Source organism: Neltuma alba, unplaced genomic scaffold (assembly GCF_004799145.2).
Source record: "Neltuma alba isolate B1F8T4 unplaced genomic scaffold, ASM479914v2 tig00011783_pilon, whole genome shotgun sequence".
NCBI lineage: Eukaryota > Viridiplantae > Streptophyta > Magnoliopsida > Fabales > Fabaceae > Neltuma > Neltuma alba.
The window spans coordinates 366447-392631 of NW_021636406.1; the positions used below are offsets into that span (position 1 = coordinate 366447).

The 26185-nt window shown below is 36.8% G+C and overlaps 4 protein-coding genes across 5 annotated transcripts; 2 read left to right on the forward strand and 2 right to left on the reverse strand.

The window, feature by feature from the left end:
- The first annotated feature begins 1185 nt into the window (after window positions 1-1185).
- LOC114717940 (serine carboxypeptidase-like 50) lies at window positions 1186-2683 on the forward strand. Its single transcript, XM_028903177.1, has one exon. The coding sequence runs from the start codon at window positions 1261-1263 to the stop codon at window positions 2611-2613; it is 1353 nt and encodes a 450-aa protein (XP_028759010.1). The 5' UTR covers window positions 1186-1260; the 3' UTR covers window positions 2614-2683.
- Window positions 2684-4024: 1341 nt separating this feature from the next.
- On the reverse strand, window positions 4025-5918 carry LOC114717961 (serine carboxypeptidase-like 50). 2 transcript variants are annotated; one of them, XR_003737766.1, is made up of 2 exons: window positions 4362-5918; window positions 4025-4210 (listed from the first exon to the last, which is right to left on the reverse strand). XR_003737766.1 is itself a non-coding variant. In XM_028903215.1 (1 exon), exon 1 carries the CDS (start codon window positions 5872-5874, stop codon window positions 4522-4524), a length of 1353 nt encoding a protein of 450 aa, XP_028759048.1. In that variant the 5' UTR covers window positions 5875-5918; the 3' UTR covers window positions 4307-4521. The 2 variants fall into 2 exon arrangements, 1 of the variants encoding a protein (XP_028759048.1); XM_028903215.1 differs by lacking the exon at window positions 4025-4210 and having other exon boundaries at window positions 4307-5918.
- A 3391-nt stretch (window positions 5919-9309) lies between these two features.
- Window positions 9310-11382, forward strand: LOC114717929 (serine carboxypeptidase-like 50). The gene has a single exon (XM_028903163.1). The coding sequence runs from the start codon at window positions 9446-9448 to the stop codon at window positions 10775-10777; it is 1332 nt and encodes a 443-aa protein (XP_028758996.1). The 5' UTR covers window positions 9310-9445; the 3' UTR covers window positions 10778-11382.
- A 1272-nt stretch (window positions 11383-12654) lies between these two features.
- Window positions 12655-20348, reverse strand: LOC114717944 (probable methionine--tRNA ligase). The gene is made up of 17 exons (XM_028903182.1): window positions 20027-20348; window positions 19436-19580; window positions 18853-19006; window positions 18519-18674; window positions 17296-17526; window positions 17054-17197; window positions 16515-16605; window positions 16255-16361; window positions 16012-16126; window positions 15456-15583; window positions 15269-15334; window positions 14952-15080; window positions 14703-14846; window positions 14499-14619; window positions 13746-13981; window positions 13548-13643; window positions 12655-13213 (listed from the first exon to the last, which is right to left on the reverse strand). The coding sequence occupies exons 1-17, from the start codon at window positions 20136-20138 to the stop codon at window positions 12983-12985; spliced, it is 2406 nt and encodes an 801-aa protein (XP_028759015.1). The 5' UTR covers window positions 20139-20348; the 3' UTR covers window positions 12655-12982.
- Between the last annotated feature and the right edge of the window lie 5837 nt (window positions 20349-26185).

Here is a 26185-nt window from a genome sequence, read left to right on the forward strand (position 1 = left end):
CCCGATAATGATAATAACAACATTTGTAATGTGAATAACAACATTTGTAATCAAATTAACCACTCCGGTCATGCCCATTGGCAACTTCCACTATCTCCCTTGGAGGAATTAAGCAAATGGTAAAAATGTGTTGACAAAATAGCATACAAGTACACCTGAAGAACATCATGATATGTTTATATTAACATTCAGACTTTACTACATGTATAATGGAATTGACTACTGAAGTGATAATATTTACCAAAAACCAGTACGCCTATGACAGAAGTTACATAACTTGTATTCAAATGACAAGTTAACATTAAGATTAAACCACCACCTAATGTTTCCTTGTCATTCAGATTACAAACATATCCTACCCAGTTAACATCATTTACAAAAAGGATAACCTCTCTATCAACTATTCTCCCAAAAAATTAAGGGTTCAAAAGTTATTCTATTTACACCAAAAAAATTACTCCTCAATGTTAGACCCAATGTCAGATGTCATCAAAGCCTGCTAACCTGCAACAAAGAAGCATAAATCAATATTTTAGTTACCCAATAATCAATTTCATTTATCTTTCGAAACATCCAAAAAATACACACACCCACTTACTCCATTAACAACTTAAATATAGGATTTTACAATTTCAGTAATGAATTTAACAACACTGACCACCTCATGCTTACTGTTTGTTACCATTTTTCCATTTCCTACGCGTCACTCTCTCGTCCTGGTCAAATTATTCATCCAAACCCTCTACACTCACAGACCCATCCCCATTCGAGCATGCAGCAACAAAGAAATCGGGTGATACTAGCGTTTTAACGGAAAAATTGCTTACCTTTTCCCTCTTTCCAGATTTCCATCCTTGCTCTAGCTTCGTCTTCTCAGCCTCTCTCTCTTCTGGTATATTATTGTTTTCTTTGCAGTTCATATCTTCAGAGAGGTTGAGGGTATTTTAGTCTTTCCGAATTGACAAAATTCCAGATTGATACCCCATACCCATTTGGTCATTTCAGTTATTTGTATACCCATTTTGTCATTTTAAATTTCAACCGTCCTTTTTCTGTCATTTTCCCAAAAATCTTCCTCACAAAATTTTAAAAGTTCATCGGCTTGGATTCATTGGATCCAATTTTAATAAACCAAAATCTGGAAATTTGCGTTGGAATTCCCATTTTATTCACGCGGCCATCAAATCCAACGTTCCTCAGTAATTTAATCCGCTCCGTGTAGCTCAGCCTGAGGTGTGTTGCTCTGTACACTTCTCACAGATGGAGTCAACTGCAAGTTCCAAATCCTCCACAGCAGTCTTCCTCCTTCCCATCCTCTTCTTCTTCCTCCTCAATGTCTCTGCTTCTTCCAATCCCACCACTTCCTTCCCAAAACAAGCCTTGCCCACAAAATCGGGCTACCTCCCTGTTAACTCCACCTCCAAATCCGCCATTTTCTATGCTTTCTATGAAGCCCAGAACCTCACTACATCTCTCTCCCAAACCCCAGTTCTCATATGGCTCCAAGGCGGCCCTGGCTGTTCCTCCATGATTGGCAACTTCTTCGAGCTTGGTCCGTGGCGCGTCACCAAATCCCTCAATCTCGCCCCCAATCCTGGCTCTTGGAACAGAATCTTCGGCCTCCTTTTCCTCGATAGCCCAGTCGGAGCCGGATTCAGTGTCGCTTCAAACCCCGAGGAAATCCCCAGAGACCAGAAATCCGTAGCCAAGCACCTCTTCGCTGCCATAACCAAGTTCATTCAGCTTAACCCTGCTTTCAAGTATCGCCCAATTTATATAACCGGCGAAAGTTATGCTGGGAAGTATGTTCCTGCGATTGGGTATTACATATTACACAGGAATTCTCGATTGAATGTTTCACAGAGAGTGAATTTGGCAGGTGTGGCTATTGGGGATGGGTTAACACATCCTATAGTACAAGTTGCCACTCATGCTCTGAATGCTTACTATGTGGGGCTGATCAATGAGAGGCAGAAGAATGAATTGGAGGAGGCTCAATTGGAAGCCGTCAGATTGACCAAATTAGGGAATTGGAGTGCAGCAACAGATGCCAGAAGCAATGCTTTGAGACTGTTACAAAACATGACAGGGTTGGCTACTTTATATGACTACACAAGGAAAGCTCCATATGAGGATGATTTGGTAGCTGAGTTCTTGAAATCCAGCGAGGTGAAGAAGGCGTTGGGGGTGAATGAATCTATTGTGTTTGAAGGATGTAGTGATACTGTAGGAATTGCAATGAAAGAAGATATTATGAAGAGTGTGAAGTACATGGTGGAATACTTGGTGACAAAAACCAGAGTGCTTTTGTACCAAGGCCAGTATGATCTGAGAGATGGTGTGGTTCAAGTGGAAGCATGGGTGAAGAGAATGAAATGGGAAGGGATTGAGAAGTATTTGAATGCGGATAGGAAGATCTGGAAAGTGAATGGTGAGATTGCTGGGTATGTTCAAAAATGGCAGAGCCTAACTAATGTTGTTGTTTTAGGAGCTGGCCATCTTTTGCCTGCTGATCAATCTGTGAACTCTCAAGCCATGATTGAGAACTGGGTTTTGCAGAAGGATTTGTTTGAGAACAATGATCAACAGGAGAATGTGCCTCTAAGTTTTTGAGATTTAGTTTGAAATCATGTGACACCTGAATAGAGGAGCTTTGCTCCTATCATGCCCGACTCAAAAGTTGAAATAACTTCAGCATTATGTTGTGTTCTGTGGTGATTGGTATATTGGTATTAGTGCTTTAGCCATAGTTGTTCTGTTGTTGTAAAGCTGGTGAAATGGAATCGCGAGGTTTTGACCCTTCATTGTTGGAATGACACCGCATAGCTAATAAATAAAGTCGACTTGCTTACTTGAAAATTTCAGTTTTTCCCTGATTTCCCCCTCTACTTAGGACACGCGACACACAAGTTAGATAAAAGGTATTGCATTTACCTTTTTCAAGGCAAAAGAAACGGAAGTAGTGTGTGTATCCAAAGGATCTTTTAAATGTAATTTCAAAATGAATGAATAACTAGTGATATTTATTATTATCCTATGAATGAATTTGAGGAGAAATTCACTTCAAGTCATAATTAGTGACATTATTATAATCAATTTTTTTAACCAAGCAGCACATATAAGTTATTAAATTATATAATATGTTAGTTATTCACAAATAATCATATGATTTTTGAAGGAATATTAATAAATAATTCTTAATAATTTTGTTACATCATATATATCATTTAGGGTGATTGAATAATTCATACCAACAATAAATTAGTTTGGATTAGTGAACTTTTGGTTTATCAATTTTAAACTCTTTGATGAACTAAAATTCTAATGTAAATCTATGGGTCATAAATTTTATTACCAATTATTTTGCAGCTCATAACAAAATCTATATTAATTCTTTCGAAATTATATGAATTTTGCTAGAACTATCATATATTAGCTTGTATGCTTTGATAGATGCCTTAATTTGCTTCTTTTAATACATTTTCAACATATAAATATGGAATATTTAAAATTATCTACTATGTACATATTTTCTCAAAATCCCCCTGTTGAAAAAAATTAATACTCTTTTTTTTAAATATATTTAGTAACATCCCAAAACTTATTTACTGAATTTATAAAGAAATCCAAGAGATTCATAAGTAACTAAGATCAAAATGGGGGGGGGGGACACATTAAAATGATTAATGTTCTGGTGACTAAATTGAAATGAAAAAAAAAACACTTTCATTATTTCCAAAAAAAAATATTTGGCATAAGAAAATAATATTGACATATCCTTAGCATGAAGTCCATTTATAATTAATACTCCATTGAAATGATAGCCAGCGGCTGTAATCAATGTCGACCAAGCAAAGGCACATGTTTTGAAGTCATAATGTCGTATACACCAACGTCTAATGAACTTGAAATCGCCGTCAATGTTGAGAATATGATTTTCTGGTTTGTGCAGGTTGGAGGGTAGGGTGGCCAGCTAGTTGCGAAAAACGGAGCATCAGTGGTCACAGCAGACGTTCACTATGAACTGGGTCATCAACTCGCAGCTTCACTATCCCCATCAAGAGAGTTACCATCACTGTGATGTCAGAGACGAGGAACAGGTCGACCAAACTATAGCGTTCGCCGTCGATAGACTTCCGTCGGAGACGATATAAATGGACTTGGCCACGCCTCACCTCTGCGGCCACCATAATGTGGATATCGGACGCATCTGCATCAGGAGACAGAGTGAGGGGAGGTAGAGAAGCATCTGGTTAAAGGGTGTGGAACACCAGGGAGTTAAATTTCGCGACATAGATGGCTCATATTGGGTCATAGATGATTATGACATATTATAAATGATAGAAAAATTCAGGACTAACTTTCAATCGAGTTAAAAGTTCAGAGAGAGACTGAGTTATGCCGAACTCCAGGGATTCAGAGCTAAGCCAACCCTGCAGGGGCACATCATATCAGAAACTTCAAAGAATCACAATCTCAGGCACAATAAAATGACAACGACAAAATCTACAAGGCGTCAAACTAAATCACAGAAACTATTCCTTGTTTCTCATATTCAAACATATTCCTCTCCAAAACCCAGTCTTCTATCATCATTTGAGAGTTCAGAGGTTGATCAGCTGGCAAAAGATGGCCACCACCCAAAACCACAACACTTGTGAAGCTTCCCCATTGTTGGACATATCCTACTGGAACTTTATTCACTTTCCAGATCTTTCTCTCTGCATTCAAATACTTCTCAATCCCTTCCCATTTCATTGTCTTCACCCATGCCTCGCTGGGAGGCACCCCTAACTTCAAGTCATATTGCCCTTGGTATAGAAGCACCCTAGTCCTCTTCACCAAGTACTCCACCATATACTTCACACTCTTCATTAAGTCCTCATATAATATAGCTAGAACAGCATCACTACAACCTTCAAACACAGCAGATTCATTCACCCCTAGTGCCTTCTTCACCTCACTGGATTTCAAGAACTCAGTGACCAAATTGCTCTCATAAGGAGCTTTCTTTGTGTAGTCATACAAAGTAGCTAAACCAGTCATGTTCTGCAACAGACTCAAAGCATTGCTTCTAGCATCTGTTGCTGCACTCCAATTCCCCAATTTGGTCAATCTGATCGCCTCTGACAGAGCCTTCTCCACCTCATTCTTCTGCCTCTCATTGATCAATCCAATATAGTAAGCATTCTTAGCATGGGTAGCAACTTGTGTCACTGGATCAATCAGCCCATCCCCAATTGCCACACCTGCCAAATTCACTCTCTGTGAAACATTCGATCGAGAATTCCTGTGTAGTATGTAATACCCAATTGCAGGAACATACTTCCCAGCGTAGCTTTCTCCGGTTATATAAATTGGTCGGTACTTGAAAACAGGATCAAGTTGAATGAACTTAGTAATGGCAGCAAAGAGGTGTTTGGCAACAGATTTCTGGTCTCTTGGGATTTCTTGAGGATCCGAGGCCACACTGAATCCAGTACCGATTGGGTTATCGAGGAAAAGTAGGCCGAAGATTCTGTTCCACGAGGCAGGATTGGGTTTGAGAGTTAGGGATTTGGTGACGCGCCATGGACCGAGCTCGAAGAAGTTACCGATCATGGAGGAGCAGCCAGGGCCGCCTTGGAGCCAGATGAGAAGTGGGGTTTGGGATAGAGGTGAAGTGAGATGCTGAGCTTCGTAGAAAGTGTAGAAAATGGCAGAATTGGAAGCATGGCTGACAGGGAGGTAGCCAGATTTTGTGGGTAGCGTTTGTTGGGGGAACAAAGGGGATGGATCTGGGGACGAAGAAGAAGAAACATAGTTGTGATTTAAGCAGAAGGCAAGAGTGGAGAGGAGGAAGATCACAAGAGAATTGGTTCTTGTTGACTCCATTGGTGAGGCGAGGAATTTGGATCCCGAAAGTGAGATTGACCAACTTTTGACCAGCCACGGGGAGTCCCTAGGAAACGTGGATCCATTTTTCGTATTCATCTGATCCAGGCAAGAAGATATTGAACTACTTGTGAATTTGATTACCGGAGATTTGTTAGGATTTGCGGAATCCGTCGTGGTAATTTTGAATGGCGATTTACAAAATATAATATAAGTATATGAGAAATTTTTCTGTGTGAATTAATGCTTTAAAAAATCTCAATCACACTTCCAAACAACTGAACAAGTACCGAATAAGCCTCCTTTCTTTGAGGGCTTATTTTTACTTTTTACGATAATTAATCTTTTAATTCTATTAGTATAATAAATTGACAGCTTCAAAACAAAATTTTTATTTAAAATAAATTTAAATAAATTTAGATAAGTTTGGTACTGAAGACTTACCAGAATTAACACTTATAGAAGTACTTACAATCTTACAATTAGTCTATCAACAAGGTCTTCACATCAGTAGCGGGATTCAACCTCATGACTTTGTAAGTTATTAGCCAACCTCTTACTAACTGAACTAATTTTTGTCGACAATTTCAAAACAACTTTTATGAATAGGATAAGGGAATAAACTAGGTGCATTAACAAGTACCCAAAAAATTTTTTTTAAAAAAAAGTTCAAAGCTAATGAATAATAATTGTTTTTTGGTAGAAATATAATAATTTTTTTTAATCAAAGAGATAGATGCTAACTGCTTGAAATTACAATCCCGACCGAACCCGCAACAGGCCACTTACATGGGAGCGTCATTGTTACTCAGCTATAAGGCTTTTGGCAGAATAACGGGGTTTGACACTTGTTGCTGGAAATTGGAATGACACCGCATAGGTAATGAATAAAATCGACTTCCTTACGGGAAAGTTTCAGTTACTCCCTGATTTCTTTATTTAGTAAGGACACGCCACATAGGGTTGGTTCGGATTGAGGGTAAAAAAAATAATTTATTTTTAATTTGACTTTTAAAAAGATAAGATTGGATAAAAAGTTAAATTGGGTAAGGCGAATTGTGTTTGGATTGGAATTTAAAAAAATTAACTTATAAAAGTTGAATTAGATAAAAAGTTGTTTAGATTATGATTGAATAAAAATAAATTTGTTTATAAAATTATCAAAATTAGTATAAGTTTTAATAAATAATAAAATATGATTAAAAAAATAAGAAAATTCATCAGCACAGGAAAAGGTACACAGTATAATACCCATGTCATCCGAAACTTGAAAAGCAATGTCATGGTAACATTAAAGATTGTGCCCAGAAAATAAGAAAGAAAACACGATCTTTGACCCAGATGTTGACGAATTTAAGCACCAGCAGCACCCTTCAGAGCCTTCTTTGATTCTTCACTAACATCAGCGCCCGGCGACTTTGGAGTAAAACTATCAAAACCCGGCCTTTTCTTTGTTACGTGGATCGATCTCGCCATTAGAAGATTTCATCCCATTCCTCTCAACTTCTCTGTACTTGCCGAAATCTAATCCTCCAATAGAGCTGAAGCCGAATATTTCCCTTCGGAGATCTTCCATGGCATTCCTCAGTAATCCATTCTCAGCCTGCAAAACTTCCAATTGCCGTTTCACTTTGAGACAGGCCTCTGCCACGTCAGCATTTCCCGAGGATGCCGAATCCGGGCCCGCTCTTTTACTACCTCTCCCCTTTGAATCCCACCGTCCACGTGCTTGACTCCACTCTTATCCATCACCAGGAACGGAATCTTCTGAAATGCTATCCTAGCCGTCACGTTATCACGACACTTCAGCTCCGCTGGTACACGAACACCCCATGGGAAGTTCACCAACAGATCAAACAAGGGAACAGCTTTGAAGTAGCGATGGAGGAGCAGGCTCGAGGTCACTCAACACCACACCCAACACTATACGGACCTCATGCTGGAGACGCGACGGAGCTCACAGTGAGGAGGCAACGGAGCTCGTCCGGCGGTAAAGAGGGGTCGTGCGTTTTACAATGTCTTTAAAGCATTTTATTTAATTGAACTGATTATTCTAGGTTGATAAAAGGGAGAATTTCACTGTAGGACCGCAGAAGACAATTAATCTCAAAAAGCCTCCAAAACTTTCTGAAATCTCACTGCAGGACCAAGGGGCCAATCTGATATTAATTCCACAAATGAAATGACGCCACTGCCCCTAATAGAAACTTAGTTCCTTGAGGGAACAAGTGCAGGAGAGCGCATTTGCAAGGGGAACTAGCCAATTTGCAGAATAAATACATATATTCACACGTGGAATCAGTCCGTTCACATGTGGACTGGTTCACTTGATGCATGCGTCCGTGAGGGAACAAGTGTGGGAGAGCGCATTTGCAAGGGGAACTAGTCAATTTGCAAAAGAAATACATATATTCACACGTGGAATCAGTCCGTTCACATGTGGACTGGTTCAGCTGAAGCATGGGTCCGTGAGGGAACAAGTGCGGGAGAGCGCATTTGCAAGGAGAACTAGCCAATTTACAGAATAAATACATATATTCACACGTGGAATCAGTCCGTTCACATGTGGACTGGTTCACCTGAATCATGTGTCTGTAAGAGAACAAATGCGGGAGATCGCATTTGCAAGGGGAATTAGCCAATTTGCAGAAGAAATACATATATTCACACGTGGAATCAGTCTGTTCACATGTGGACTGGTTCACCTGATGCTAAGGGTAGTGGTGTCATTTTGCTTGTGGAATTAATATCAGATTGGTCCCTTGGTCCTGCAGTGAGATTTCAGAAAGTTTTGAGGGCTATTTGAGATTAATTGTCTTGTGCGGTCCTACAGTGAAATTTTCCCTTGATAAAATGTCTTTAAACTAATATATTTTGGTTGACAAAATGTCCTGAAGGGAGTGTTTGGGTAACTCTAAAAGTACTTTTTATAAGCACTTTTTCGTAAATCGAAACAAACTCCTCCACATATTTATTTCATATACTGTAAAAACACTTCTGAAATCATGATTTTGTTCTTATCCAAACATCTCCTTAACTTATTAGTCATTTTGTTTTGAAAATGCCAATAGTGAAAATGTCTACATTCACCACTCAGCAAGTCAAATATCCTACGTTGGCCCAAAAACAAAAAGAGTCAAATATTCCACAAATTTGACTAACTCGTCTGCATTTAGGATTGGTCCCTCAAGCACATCCGCTTGTTTTCTGCAGTTCATACTCAATCTTGTGAATTGCAAGTAACGTATTTCTTTCTTTCTTTTTTTTTTTTTGGGCCAAGTATTATTCTTGTTGTTATTGTTGTTGTTATTATTATTATTATTTGCCAGCTTGGGTCAAGTATTAATAATGCCTTACTAATTACATACATTAAACTTGAGATCTTAGTCGGTCCAAAAACACTTGAGACCCTAGAAGTCAACAAGCAACTTTTTTTGACCCTCTTTCGCTCGTCTAATCGTCTTGACCCTGCCCACATGCCGAAGCCTTTCATGTCCATAACTCAATATAACAATACATGTACTGGGCACTGACCAAAGGCAACTTCACCGAATAATTTAATTCAATAAAAATGGATTCAACAGCGAGATCCAACTCTGTCACACTCCTCATCTTCATCTTCTTCCTACTCCTCAATGACCCTGCTTCTTCTTCAAATCCAACTACTTCCTTCCCAAAACAAGCCTTGCCCACAAAATCTGGCTACCTCCCTGTCAACCCCACCTCCAAATCCGCCATTTTCTACGCTTTCTATGAAGCCCAGAACTCCACTCCGCCTCTCTCCCAGACCCCACTTCTCATCTGGCTCCAAGGCGGCCCTGGCTGCTCCTCCATGATCAGCAACTTCTTCGAGCTTGGACCATGGCGCGTCACCAAATCCTTGAATCTAATTTCCAATCCTGGTTCTTGGAACAGAATTTTTGGCCTTCTATTCCTCGATAACCCAATCGGAACTGGATTCAGTATCGCCTCAAACTCTGAGGAAATTCCCCGAGACCAAAATTCTGTGGCCAAACACCTCTTCACTGCTATAGCCAAGTTCATTCAGCTTAACCCCGCTTTCAAGGATCGCCCAATCTATATAACCGGCGAGAGCTATGCTGGGAAGTATGTTCCTGCAATTGGATATTACATATTACAAAGGAATTCACGTTTGAATGCTTCCCAGAGGGTGAATTTAGCAGGTGTGGCGATTGGAGACGGGTTAACTCACCCAGTGGCACAAGTTACTACTCATGCTGTGAATGCTTATTTCTTAGGGTTGATCAACGAGAGGCAGAAGAATGACTTGGAGAAGGCTCAATTTGAAGCCGTCAGATTGACCAAACAGGGGAATTGGAGCGCAGCAAGAGATGCGAGAAACAATGTTTTCAGATTGTTGCATAACATGACAGGGTTGGCTACTTCATTCGACTTCACAAGAAAAGCTCCTTATGAAAGTAACTTGGTCACTGATTTCTTGAAATCCAGCGACGTGAAGAAGGCACTAGGGGTGAGAGAGTCTCTTGTTTTTGAAGGATGTAGTGATACCGTAAAAGCTGCATTACAGAAGGATGTGATGAAAAGTGTAGAGTACATGGTGGAATACTTGGTGACAAAAACCAGAGTGCTTCTATATCAAGGCCAGCATGATCTGAGAGATGGTCCGGTTCAAGTAGAAGCATGGGTTAAGACACTGAAATGGGAGGGAATTGAGAAGTATTTGAATGCAGATAGAAAGATATGGAAAGTGAATGGCCACCTTGCTGGGTATGTGCAAAAATGGCAGAGCCTCACTAATGTTTTGGTTTTGGGAGCTGGTCATTATTTGCCTGCTGATCAAGCCGTGAACTCTCAAGTCATGATTGAAAACTGGGTATTGCAGAAGGATTTGTTTGAGCATGATCAACAGGAGAATGTTTAGCTAAGATCTTGAGATTTAGTTTGAAATTATGAAGCACCCGAAAACGCACCAGAATTTATATCTTTAAGAACTCAACACTAGAAAATTGAAATAAATTACGCATCACACCCTGTTATGTGGTATTCTACCAGTGCTGTTATCCGTGCTTTCCCAATGTTATCCTTTCATTGAAACTGGTGAAATTGAATTATAAGGTTAGGATACTTATCATATTGGAGTTGCACTCATAGGTCATGAGAAAGGATAAATTCAGCTTTGTTTGCCGCAGCCACACTCTCCTTCAATATCTATCGAGAAAGTTAGACATAGGAGTAAAGGTTATATTATGCATACAACATTTTCAACCCATACTTTTGCGTCCATGTGTATATGTATTGCTGGGTTAAATCGGTTTGGTCACTTCCCAGATCCAAGAAGGTCATAGAGTGCGAAGTACTTGAAAAATTGCTGATCTTGCTTTCAAGGAGGAAAAAGAAATTTAAAGACATTAGAATCTTTTCAAAAGATCAAAACTATTAGTCCACATAGTACACGTCCAGTAATCTTCATCGCAACAAATTGGTAAACCTATCTTTACAGAAAAGTCCAAATTAAAGAAGAAAAAGCAAAAAGAGGTCGAAAAACTGAAGGAAATTAGAAGGACGAGAATAGGAGGACAGCGATGTTATCATCTGAGACGAAGGAGAGGAGGAAATTGTAATGTAATGGCGTTTGGAGGCGGGTTTGTGAAGAGAGGAAGTGAGAAGCATGAGAGTTGAGAAAGACTCAACCCTAATTGCAACCCACAAAGCACAAAACCGTACTATGAAGCCATCTTTGATTAATGTCAAGGGCTGAAATCGCAGGGCACCCCGTAGAGTACCTACAGGTATTTCAGAGCCACAATCCATTACTGCTCTCCCCTATATGCCTCAGCCCTCTCCATCTCCCCCAACTTCACATCGCCCAGAAAAACCCTAATCCTAAGCTTGCCCCAGGGGCTTACCAGCAAAAACACGTTGCAGCGATCAGCAGCTCGAACGGAACCGGCCCCCCCGTGTTGGAAGCTCTGCATTTTATAGAGGTTGAGGCCTTGAGGGTTGAAGATTGAGTTTGATATTGGGCCATGTTGATGATGGACTGGACCCATTTTGGGCTTTATATTTTGCTATTTTGTGGCCCAAATAATGCAATTCTTTTTTTTTTGGGACTAAGCCACAAATTTGAAGTTATAAGAAAAAGGAAGGTTATGATATGAGTCACTTTATGGTCTTTTTTTTTTTGAAAAAAAATGAGTCAAATGAAGAGCACACGAACATGTCTGAACACAATCACACTCACACACCGAGCACAAGTTTGGTACCACCAAATACGAGCAGTTAGTCAACTGGTCCATGTGGCACAACATGGTGCATTGATCTAACACCCGAGATCAATCAGCGCTAATAGTTGAGAAAACATTGCTCATTTCTCGTCGTCGAATTTCCAGTCCTTTCAGTTAAAAAAAAAAAGAATTTCCAGTCTCTGGTCAAAACTTACGTCTTACAATCCAATTTTTTTATTAATTTCGACTTATAAATGTGTTAAAAGAGAATTAAAACCATAACTCACTTGCTCCTCAAAATATTATCTGGGATCATCTTATTAAATAATGGTCGCCCGAAAAACAATATTTTAGCATTCTGGCTTTAAAAAAAATTACTTTTAACCGCCGAAAAAATAGAAGTAATCCTTAGAGAACTAAAATAAGGACTTAATAAAAATAATGTAACGTTTCCTTGTGGATTAGCTAGTCTGATTTTTGGTGCTTGGGTTTCCCTTTTGATATCAGAAACATAAAATAATAATGTAACGCATATGACAAGAAAGCCTCCTTGGGGAACTCACGCTCATGCACATTAAAAACTCGCTAAACCAAAAGACCACTAGCTGAGTTGTATCACTCAATAATCAATCCAAATTCTCTACATCCATATAAGTAAGTGGATCTAGTGCATTTAAAACAAAATTTAAGGACAAAAAGTTATAAATATAAAATGAGAATCCCCCACACATCTATATCGTGTTATTCTTTTCTGAATCTACAAATGTAGAAGTTGCAATTAAATTAATTATCCTAAAAACCAAACATAGAAAAGTCAAAAAAATTTGTAAGCCAGACTCCATATGGGTTTTCTTGGCATTTTCTGATGCTTTGTTCTGACACTCCAATTCTTGATTGTTTGTCTACCTTATTATTCCATTTCCAATGGATGAAACCTTGCAAACGCCTGCCGATGTGGTGAGTGGAACATCTTTATAGCATGCAATTAACTCCTCATTGGTGTGCAGATCCACCTGCAATGTTTCCCATACCTTCTTCTTCGGGTTCAAGAGTTCATCAGGAACACCCTCGTGTCCGGGGAACGTCACTCTCTCTCCTACATTAGCAGAGCTAGGTGGCTCAACCAGTTCAACCTGAGTGCACAACCACATGAGGAACGTTTTTGGAGCCCGGGAAAAAAAAAACAAATGGAAAAAGGCATTTACAGATATTACAGAACAATGAAGGAAAAGGAATGCTTAGGCAAGAAATCAAGTGAATTAGTATACTAAAGCTCGGAAAACCATCAGATTTTGAAATTATCTGCTTTTCAGTGTTTCTGGTCAAACTGAAATGGCAGTAGATGATGGTGACCTGACTCGTGATCATGGATGACGTAACATTTGTTAAACTACACAAGTAATTTAAAGCACTAGAGACAGATCCAGTACTTGATGCTATATGTTAAGGCGTCATGTTCTTTCTTACATTGGTATCATTGGAAGCAGCAAGAACCATTGCTTGTGATTTAATGCCCCGCATGGTTGCTGGCTTTAAGTTGCAGAGGACACACACCTTCCGATTCTGCAATGTCATTTATTCTGAATGAACTGGTAGACCAAAAAGTGCCTTCCAAAGTAGTTAAATTTTCTATGAATTCAATATGTTTCTATCATTTACAAATACCTGCATTTCATCAAGTGGTATATACTTGACAAGCCCACTGACAACAGTTCTGGTTTGCTCTTCACCCACATCAATCTCTTCAACATATAGGGAGTCTGCATCAGGATGTTTTCTAGCATTTTGTATGAGGCCAACACGAATGTCAAGCCTTGTTATGGTAATTTCTGGTTCAGCAGAAGCCTTGTTTTTGCCTTCCTTTGAAGATTTAGTTGATTGGTTTTTCTTTCCACTTCCCTCTGTTACAAACAGTAACCGAACTCCATAAGCAATCTTCCACAATTTTTTTTTGGCTTTTAAGAATGACATGCTAGACGATAGAAGATATTTGCAAACATTTTTAAGCTTAAACAAGGATTCAAGAGAAGCAACACTCGATAATCAAGGGCAGGCCTGTGATACCTCTAGCTTGCACCAATACAATGTTAGACAATTCCCACATGTTTAAATTCTTCAACAACTTATAAAAGTTTTCAAGTTATCTAGAGATTTAAAGTTTCTAATGCCTCGAAATGCATCTGCATTGGGCTGTTTCACATATTTTACCTATGTTACACAATAAAACATAAACGGCCACACATACTCATCATTTCTTTTTCCCTTCAGTAAAATTTACAGTTTCATATTCCTGCTTCGTTCTCATTCCTTTCCATTTTCAATTTTTCAGAGGATGATATCCCTCCTGTATTTAACATTTATTGCCTCTCTCCTATGGCCATTAAGAATAGCTCTTCCACCATGAAAATGAAATATGACCTGAAACTTTAGTTTTCTTTAGTTGATCAGCAAGCTTTCCAGCCTCAGCCTCTGCACGCTCAATCCTATCAGCCTGACTTCCAGCAAACTTCGTCCTGAAGAATTCCACTTCTTCATCTTTCTGGTAAACAAGTTTCAATACATCAGTAAATTTTGTCCAAAAAGACTATTCTCCCATCACATATTTGAGTGAGCGTGACATACCAGCTCCTTGAATAAAGGCTGAGGTGTCCCGATTTTATGACCATGGCTTATGATCTCCCAAGGTCTTTTCACCCTATCAACGTCCCCTTTTTCATCACAAAGGGAATCATGGACCACAGGAGGCAAATTTAGCTGCTTAAATACCTTCAATTCCCATCAAAGAGTAACAATGAGAACGTCTTCAAATAAGCAATTGGCTTTATATTAAAAACTCAAAGTGCAATAAGACATACAGTGGAGTTAATTTACCTCAAGAGTGAAAGATGGCATAAAAGGTTCCAATAAACATGCAAGAAGATATACAACCCCAACTGCAGTCTTCATAACTAGGGAGCAAAGAGATTGGTTTTCCTTGTAAAGACGCCAGAATTCAGTTTCCTGCAAAATTTATTTGAAAACAAGTCACAGGATGGTCTGGTATCAATCAAACGACCAAGAATAAGCAGGCACAACCACAGAAGCAGAAGGATGAAGAAATATAACATTTCAAAATGGTTAGATGTCCAACAAAAACCAATAATAAAAAAAGCACGAAGGGAGGGAGGGGGATAACATTCCAGATTTACCTGCAAGTACCCATTACCCTCACCGGATATGCTCATCGCAAGTTTCAACCCTTGCTTTAGTTTAACCTTCGTAGATTTTGAAAAGAGATGTCATCAAAATACAATAAAAATTGGATTAAAAAGGAATCTGACACATGGAGATGGTAGTTATACATTATAATGACCAACCAAAAAGAGCATAACCAACCTTCTCCATTGCTTCTATATATTGCTCCACATAAGCAGCAACTTTATCGGCCAATTTTTTTGTTGGTTCATGGGAGTCAGCCCTTAAATCAGCAGGAATGCTGGGGATAACGGAACCATATCCTTGACCTAGACAAGACAAAGAACTCAATATTACCAGAAAGGCCAAAAGGACAAAGCAAAACATTCATTGCTCCAACCAAAAACACAATGACTGGAGAGACAGGAAAGTATCAATAATAATGCAATTGAATGGACTAATAATTTCATTACTAGAATACAAAGTTCCAAAAAGTTATTATTAGCACAGTTTAAAACAATATAAAAAATTACAAAACCTTTACTTATTTAACAATGGAAAAATGGGAAGAACTATATTTCAGAAATGATAAATGATGAAAGCAATAAAACAACCTCCTAGTTCCTCATTACTGTGATCAGGACATATGTTAGATAGTTGTTCCAAAATATATAGTCTTCATGCATTTTACTTCGAACAATCAAAGGGGCTAATCAGTTGACATATCAAAGACCAATGATCCAATAATTCAACCAACCTGGAGGCTTAGCAACGAAACTCAAAACTCGGTTGATGAAGTTGCCCAGATTGCTCAGCAACTCACTGTTTAGTTTTGCTTGCAAATCAGACCACGTAAATAACGTATCTGATACCTGATTTGCATAATCACATTCAATGTGATTAGAATAGTACAGACAAGAATATTGAGAGAAGGAATAACAGAATTTTTGTTTCTCAAGATGGACACTTCAAATATAGTATGCTTCAAGTATAGAATTACCTCAGGCCTATTGGTTAGCAAGTAATACCTCCAAACTTCAGCTGGAATGTTAGTATCTTTAGCATCATTACCAAACACACCTATGCCTTTGCTTTTAGAAAACTTCCCTGGAAAATGTCAAAATGAGAATTCGGTTTGTCAAAACGGATCAAATCACAAGACTCAGAATGATAAACACTTTTAAAGACGTTCAGCCACTCATCGTTATCCATCATCTTGAACTACTAAATGAAAAAGCTATCATAAGGCAGACTGCTTACCTGCTTCGTAATTCAAGTATTCAGTAACACTAATAGTCTTCATTAGAGTCCAATTTTCACCAGTTCCAAGCAGAGTAGAGGGGAACATCACCTGAAGAACAAGATTTATTACACGTTACAACTATTTTCCCAAATTATGCTCAAATTTAGTACATCAATTATAAATCCACCTGGGAAGAAAAGGCAGCTCAAACATAGATCTTTAGTGTCTAACACAGGCTGGGCGCCCGTATTAGATGCAACGTTTCACTTTAAATTACATATAGACACTTCATATTATGTCATGTTTCCATATCCATGTGAATCTTAATTGTCCCCAAAACTCCGTCAAGAAAATAGCTGCTATGCCTAGATGCTAAAAAGTCGTACAGATGCACTTCCAGAATACATCGTAGATATAACCCCTAGCAAACAAAAAGAGCACTTGATAGCAGGGGAAAAAACCTTCAATTAAATATTTAAAAAAATAATAATAAACTACTTAGATTCTGACCCACCCCAAAAAATAAAAAAATTTAAAAATAAAAAAAACCACTTACAGTGTGAAATGGCACATTGTCTTTACCCATAAACTGATACAGCTCCACATTCTCTGGGTTCTTCCACCATTTCTCCCAATCAGACGTGTAACATGAAGTGATTGAGACATATCCAATTGGTGCATCAAACCATACATAGAAAACCTGAAAAAATGTATTATCAAAAAATGAGTCAAAGATCAAGTATAATCAAAGCAAGCTTTAAAACCCGGTAAATGACCCAAAAGATGAACAAAAAAGACCTTGTCACTGTATTTCTCATGGGGAACTGGAACTCCCCACTTCAGGTCTCTGGTTATACATCGTGGCTTCAATCCTTCTCTAAGCCATGAATGTGTTGTCTGGACAGCATTCTGGCTCCACAACCCCACCACTGACATCTCATTTATGTATTTTTCCAATTTATCCTTCAACAGAGGAAGTTCAAGAAACAAGTGGTTTGTATCACGAATGTGCGGAGCAGTTTGACAAACCTGGCAACAACATCCAAGCAAAACTATGTAAAAATCTAACCCAAATGTTGTTTTGATTTTGTTGAGAATGACAGAGGGACAAAGAGGAGGGTGAATTGGATGTACCAAGACTCTGGGAGAAATGCCAAATAACCAAAATATGAATGCAGTTCTGTAAATAATCTTGTATTTTTGCAATGAAAAATTAAACTAAATCCTAGCAAGACTATCAATAAAGATGCAGCACAGATCAATGAATTGGCAGCAATATGTAAATAAGAGTGAAAATAAATAGCAGAGAGTAAGACAGATCAAACACAAGAAGCCCATCTAGATTCGACTCCATTCTAAGCCTACATCCAATCTCCAAGCTCACTCTTGAGATTTTTCCGCTATCACTGCAAGGCACCCCTTTCCTTGAGCTTTTACTCTATCTACTAAGAGAACCCCGATCCCTGAGATTTCACTCTCTCCCTAGAGAAGGAATAAGGACACACAAGCAAAAACTCTCTCAAAGACCAGATTTTACAGTATAACAATAATAGGAGGTGACAGAGATTTGGGCCTGCACAAATGAATATACAAGATCATTTATTGTTTTCCCTTCTCTTTCAGAATTCCAGGATGCCTATTAAGAATCCCAAACAAATTGGAGCCGATGGAGAAAATGACAAGCTTAACAGAGCCATTTATAAATAGCTATCAAAAGACATTGTACCACCCAATCAACTAGACACCACACTCAGTCGACTGGTCGATTCAAAAGGAGGGGCATGACTCTCTGGTCACGGGGATTAGTTGATTAGTTGCTTTCAGAATGCAACCAAGCACTTTAAAAAATCAGCCCAATCAATTGGTTCTTGTAGAACGGTCAACTGGTCGCATCCAGATAGTGGCACAAAGGTAAGATAGTCAGGAGTCTGTTAGAAAGGCAATAGAAAGATTATATAATGTCAAATGAAATCAAAGCCTAATGGAGAACAAGTGCTCCACAAAAGGGGGGGGTGTTCTACCTTGCACCTGGGGCTTTTCAACTCAGTTGGATTCAAAAGCTTCCCACACTTCTCACACTGATCACCTCGTGCAGAATCATACTCACATCCTGGAGTTGGGCAAGTACCTTCCACAAGCCGGTCAGCTAAGAATCTTTGGCATGTGTCACAATAAAGCTGCAAAAAGAAAGACATATAAAGTAAAGCAACTAGTCTCATCTCATTATTCAAATCTTTACATCAGGAAATAACACTTGAATCTTGAACCAGACAAGAAGAGAAAAGAACTTACAAATGACAAGAAATCAAATGATAAGATGCACATGATACGCTACCATAAAAGAAAATTCAATACCTGCTGCATTGTGTTCTCTGAGAGCCAGTTATTATCCCACAGCCTCTTAAAGATTGCTTGGCAAACTTCAGTTTGCTGGGGCGCTGATGTCCTTCCAAATTCATCAAAACTTATATTGAACCAATCGTAGACCTCCTTATGAATAGCATGATATCTAAAAATAGGAAAAGAGATGAAAAAACATTGAAATTTTGCTCAAGCTATTACTGAATTCTCTGCAACTATAAAATGCTCCATGACCATAAGATGCCTTCAAAGAAAGACCAAACAGATGGAACGAAAAAGCTTAGTTCTTTACCAGATTCCAAACAGAATCATCTGAAATTAACAAAGCTATTAGCAAAATATAATCTAGATAGACTCAAGTATATATTTGCAATGCTCCTTTGAGTCATTGACTAGATTAATTGAGGGCCAGTAAACCTTCACAGCTAATACTAAACACTTGACTCGGCTAATTTGTAAACCCCACCAATAACAACTCCAGGGGACCAGCTCACAGAAACCAAACGTAATAGGAATAATAGGAACTTAGGTTGAATTCTGGAAATAAATATAAAATAACTTCAAAGCAAATAATTACTTGTCACAAATCTCTTTAGGGGAGCATTTCTCTTCCATGGCTTTAGTCTCTGTTGCTGTTCCATACTCATCAGTCCCACAGATGTAAATGGCATTGTAACCCCGAATTCGACAATATCGAGCAAAGACATCCGCACTCAACACGGCTGGTCAAAATCAAATTAATATTTATGCTCATTTCCAGCATGAACACAAGTGAAAGACCAAATAAATTTTTTATCACAAAATAAATAGAGGCAGATTATCAGGAAAAGTAATTAAAACCTAACGATATCTTCAATTATATGGAAAATATACATGCTATATCTTCCATTTTCAATAGCAGTAGGAAAATGGAGCAATCTATTTGCGACAGCAATTGTCAGGTTCTTATTATTTTCAGTAACATCAGGCAAAAATAGCCCCTTAACAGAAAGCTTCGACATACAAGAAATGCCATGCATCTAATCAAGAGAGATTCTTAAGAAACACAGATGCCATCACGCCCCAAAACATGAAATTGGTGCAAACTCAATGGAACACAAAATAGCAGGTAAAATTCATCATAAAAATACGTTTTTTTATGCGACGAGGCATAAGATAGACTACTGACATCCAATGATATTGCCCAGATGAGGAACATTGTTGACGTAAGGCAAGGCACTGGTAATGAGGATGTTGCGCTTGCCCGGAATAGGAAGCTTCCGCGTTTCCGGATTGTCCATGAGGCTTCCCGTTCAAAGCTTTACTCGCAGATAAGACGGGTCAGGTCAGATTATCCCACAGCGTCGTCGGCTGAAATACTCAGAGAGGGTTATAGTAAGCTTATATGTATTGCCACACGATGATTAGATAAAAGGATTGGTGGGTTAAATGGTTCTGATCAAACTGAGATTTAAGTTTCAGTAGACAGAAGCAAAACTCAAAAGGAACTGACTTTAATCGAAGTTTGAAGGATACCTCACAAGATTTATAGCAGTCGCTGGGGCAGCTGAAGAACTCTGCCCTAATGGAACACCCCGAAGCCCACAATCGAACCGCGCGTGCCGGCGGTAAGTTCCCTCAAGTGCTTGCTATCCACGCCATAGATAGATTCGACAGAAATAAGTATAAAATAGAAACATAAATTGTTGACTTTATTTAAAAAAAAAGAAAAAGAAACACTTGTTTAGAACAAATATTATATACGTGGCTATATATTTATATTACTACTTCCGCTTATTAATATAAGACTTTGACTTTTATTTTAATTTTAAATATAAAACCTCAATCCACTTTGTCTTTCATATTTATATTTTTTTTTCAAAGTAACCCTTCTAAAAATGATAGTTCTAATCAATACACTTGATTAGCAAGGATATTTTAGGAAAAACAATATCTATTTAGGATAAATAACTAACTCAGCTTACTTTCTTAATTTCCTCAAATTAGTTAACTGGTTCTTATAATGAAGATCGAAGGTTGTATTAAATAAGCTGCCTCAAATTCTACTTTAAAAAACCCTTTTAATACTAATGCCCACTTTCAATTTAGCGAGAAGGAGGCAAAGAGCGAACGTAGAAAGTAGAAATCGACTCTTGCCTCAATCTATCTCTTTGAGCACCGCAACAACCTTCAGAGCACAATGAACTTGGTCAGCCAAAGAAGAAACCTTAACTAAGGTTTGCCTCTGCCATTTCTTTATTTTCCCTTTTCGATAAATTCTCTCTCGGCATATTCAAGGTGAACAAGTTTTACGAAACAAAATTAAAACTATTCTGGATATTTCAGAGATAATATTTAACAAAATAAAAGAATTGCCTGCAAGAAATACATGTCACCTCTTAATGGCCATATCAGTTGTGTTATTTTGGTCAAATTAGAGCTGATTCATCAATTAACGATCAAATAAAACAGATCTGTTAGCATTGGATGTAGGTGCACTATTTTAAATATTTCACGGACAAAATTATATCGAAAATAATTTTAGAACACTAAGTATACTTAAAAAAATACCTAAAGGTGTTGGGTGCATCTTAAACCTAAAATATTATATACACGGGTATATATTTATATTATTAAATAAGCTGCCTCAAATTGTGCCGCTTGTAAGTAGCAAAATTCACTTTAATTTTTTCTAAAATCATACAGAGTTTTCTCACCCTCAAAATAATACATAGTTAAAAAGCAAAAAATAATCGATCAACACGTCAGTATCATCAACATATTTAATAGAAGTATAATAAATTTCATTATTATACAAGATTGTTGATTTTCCCAAAAAAAAAAAAGATTTATTTTTAATTTTTTTATCATTTAAAAAAGTTATTTTCATGCGAATTCCCAGTATTGAAGTTGCTTTGTAAAAAAAGGCATCTGTAATCGCATCAATAAATAGTAAATTAACATTAATCACCCATCTTAATTTTATATAATTCTAGTATGCTTATACGTTAATTGATTGTGGTAATTAGGATTTACGGCGTGATTTTACTCAATGGTAGTCAATTTTTTTATTTATTTGCCATCGGTTAGTCAATATTTCCCTCCATGTCTGGAAAATTGTAATATTTTATTAATTTTGTATGGATGTAAGCAGTATTTTTTGTTTTTTTTTTTGTTTAGTTAATTCAACATGAATTTTGACCCGAAACAAGATGACCACAAAATATTTTTTGTTCTTGGACCAAAAACCATTGAAACCACTATTACCAAAACAAAAAAAACCGTTAAAACCACGAAATATATTTATAGGCCCAAAATGGGACATTATTAGATTATTTCCTGTAGACAAAAGTTAGAGTTGGCAAAAAAAAGAATAAAAATTAATATATATGCAGATATATAAAATACGTATACGTTAATTTTTAAATCCAGTAATTACTTCTCTTGAATAACAGATTAAAATTAAATAAAGTAGTTACCCGTTGCCAAAAAATAATGGTAATAAATCCTTTGATTATTCCATATCTTGTTTATTATCCAATGTTTTGAGGTTCGTTGTGTGTTTCAAAATCCTTTTTTTTTTTTGGGGCCAGATATTTACATATATTTGAATTCCTTTGTGCTTCTAGAGCTCCCAGAACCAATTGGATAACCTCTTTTTTTTTTTTTGGCAACGGGTAACTACTTTATTTAATTTAAATCTATTATTCAAAAGAAGTAGTTACTGGATTTAAAAATTAACGTATACGTATTTTATATATCTGCATATATATTAATTTTTATTCTTTTTTTTGCCAACTCTAGTTTTTATCTACTAATAGAGATCTCACAATATATTACTACTATATTGGAGATATATGAGATACATATTAAAACTAAGATAATGTTTTTCTATTGTAACAGGAAATAATCTAATAATACCCCTTTTTGGGCCTATAAATATAGTATTATATTATTAACGTAAAAATAATGATAATAAATCCTCTATAATCCTAATAAACAATTCATTTTCATAGCTACTGTGTCCCTATTTTATGATATTGAAACATATCTAGTTTAACAATGATATGAACTTTCTACAAGGATTCAATTCGACTATTGAGAAAGATATTCATATTCATTTTAACATCTCATACACAATTCATATTTAATTATGGCATTGTTGGATGGATTTTTTTTTTTTGGGTACAAAAGAAGGCTAAAGCCTAATCAGAAAATTGGATGGACTATATTAGATCTGTGTTATCATAAAAAAAAAACAATAAATAAAGCACTGGACTTGTAAATTTCCATTTAACACTCGGGTCAAAAAAGAAAACTTTCCATTTAACACATGGGTCTCGGCACTCATTTTTGGGCCTGTTAACCTACTGACCCATCATTGGTGGATAAAGTTCATAAAATTTTAGCCCACTTACATCCAAATGGATCTGCTTGACCCACTTTGACAGTTGAAAAGCGTCCAATACTCCAATATATATATATATATATATATATATATATATATCAATTAGGACAAATTTTGTTTAATCACTTGACTAAACAAGTTAACCCATATCACTAACAGGGATTAGGTCTAACGGAAGGGGTTAGTCCCTCACAATATGATAAATCACTATTTGAATTCTCGTTGGGAGATATGTCCGCATTTAGTGCCCAACGGTGCCTCAAATAGATTGCCTTCAATAAAAAGATACCTATGCTGAAGCAAAAAAGTTGACCCATATCAACTAAACTGATAAGTCTTACCTATTAATCCTGCAGGTATCTTTTTGTTTTTTAGGGGAAAAAAAAAGAAAAAATAAAAATCAAGCCAAATATTTGAGTGAAAGTTCACATTATTCTCACAACTCAACTGACTTTGTTCTGTTATTTATAATTTATAATTTATAATTATGATGCCGGGAGGGAACTTAGTCTAGCCCCTACATGATTGAGAGGCGAATTGGTTGCACGCGCAAATATATGTGCTCAATTTGCACACACACGCATTGTTAATGACTATTTTTAAAAAAATTATTTTAAAATTTCTTTTGACTAAATTACACAAAAGACTAATATCATTGTTGATCTTTACAGTTCGATCCAATATTAATTTTGATGTTCGTAATTTCAAATCAATTTTAGAAGAAATTATTCTGAGTTTCAATCAAAAGTCATTAAAAGTATAGGAATAATACCTGGACTTTAAAAATTATAAAAATACGGATCAAAATCAATATTTTAAAATTATAGGAATCAAAAATAAAATTGGACATAAATGTATTGATCCCATAAATAACGTAATAGAGCTAACCAAAAGGAAAATCTAACCACCCCTTTTAAAATGAAAACCACGTACATATATATCCTATGAAAATACATTATTGGTGCTTTGAGTTGCGCAGCATCCCTTTAGAAGAGCAACTTTCGGCAAATGTTTAATTAATGAATTATAACGTGCATTGTACATAATAAATATATAAGTGAGGATTTTGAAAATTGGGCCAATGAATGTTGGTGTGTCGATCCAAAAAATACTGAGAGACAGCCATGTGATCTTTGTTTGCAACTCCCAAAACATTCGAATTACAATTCATCATCAAGGTTTATACACAAACACTACCTCCGGCCTTAATTATAAGATCCCGTTTATATACTACAAACAGGATCTTAAAAGTAGGACAGGAGGTAGTATCTCGTAGGGCTATGTGAAATCTTTCTAGACCTAAAGAAATATCAAAAGAAATATCATTAATCAATATTATGTTCAACTGATTCCCCTGTATATATGTAGATATATTTTCAGAATTTGAACTTTTTATTTTATTTTCCCTTCAAAATTAAAATTAAATCACGCATATAGTTTGATTGAAATAAAAAAACTCCAATTCACTTACATGTCTATAACCTGGGAATTCATTATTGAATGCCAAATAGATCAAAAACTCACAATCAATTCCCACAACAATATAATTGTAAACACTAAATGATAACTTCATTGCAATTGCCACTGTTCATAAAGTTATATAGATGATATGCTACCTCCGGTCCTTAAGTTAGTTAGTTATAATAAATAGGTGTTATTTTTTTTTTTAATATCCTTGCTAGTTATGTATATTAACTAGAACTACTTTTTGATGAAATATTTAATATGTGCGACCACTGCAAAGATTATTTTTAAAAAAATAAATAAATATGAGAGACAAAGTGCAATGAGAGCTTATATTTAGAACCAAATTGAATGTCCTGTATATTATAACTCAAAAGCCCTACCATGCCGGCTTGTATATATAACTTATTGACCCACGCCCTCTCCTTGGATCTATCACTGCGACTCCTCCAATGTGTTTAGCTAGGATCCTATAGATCATTGAATAATTCAATCTGCAAAAAAGCACTCGATCATATAGTACTGAATCCATAAAGTCAGAAGTTCATTTCTGATCTCAAAAAGAGATTAAAAGAAGCAAAGAAGAAGGCTTTTTTATTTTACCACTGTACTATTATATTGGGAAAAGGCAGGAGTTAATGGGTTGGCATGCGAGTGTTCCTTTCTATATAGTTCCTCAATAACTCAAGGGTCTTTATTTCCAGTTCCTGCATATACACTGCAAATCATTGAAAAGCAAAATCTTTTTTTTCTTTCTTTTGTGACTTTAAATAATACATCAATGATCTTATCAGAAGGAACAGCCAGCCTTCCACGCTTTGAATCATTATTCATGAGAAACAAGAAAGAAAAATCTCACAATATCTATTTATCATTGCAAAAGCTTCTCTTCACATGCATATCTGTTTGCAAAGATAATTAATAACATCAATGACAGATATAGATCCGTATCCTGCATAATTTTCATCGTCAGTACTTCTATTTACCAGGAAAACCCTAATTTCTTACCTAACATACGTAAACAGACCTTCAGTGATAAGCCTTACATAGATCTGATTTATGCTTCAATTATTCAAGTGCTTATAATCCATCTTTTGATCTCATTCGTATCCAAAATTTATAACATATATACGTGATGGTTTTTTTTTTTATGAGTAAGTAATATTGAGGATAATATGACTTACGAAAGAATCTAGCTAGGAAGGACTGAATAATCAAATGCCCATTATATATTCGTTTTAGCACCAACTTCCCAGAATGAATCTCATTCCTTGACAATACATTAATAAAAGTTCCTATATTTGGTTAGATATAGTCATCATCATCAAAGCCATACATATAATTGAACACCTACACACGGACGCCCACACATGTGCATGCGAGTCTGAGACACACACACACACACACACACACACAAAACAAGGGAGCATCAATATATATTGTCCAATACTACCGCGGTCAAATTCGAGTATTTTC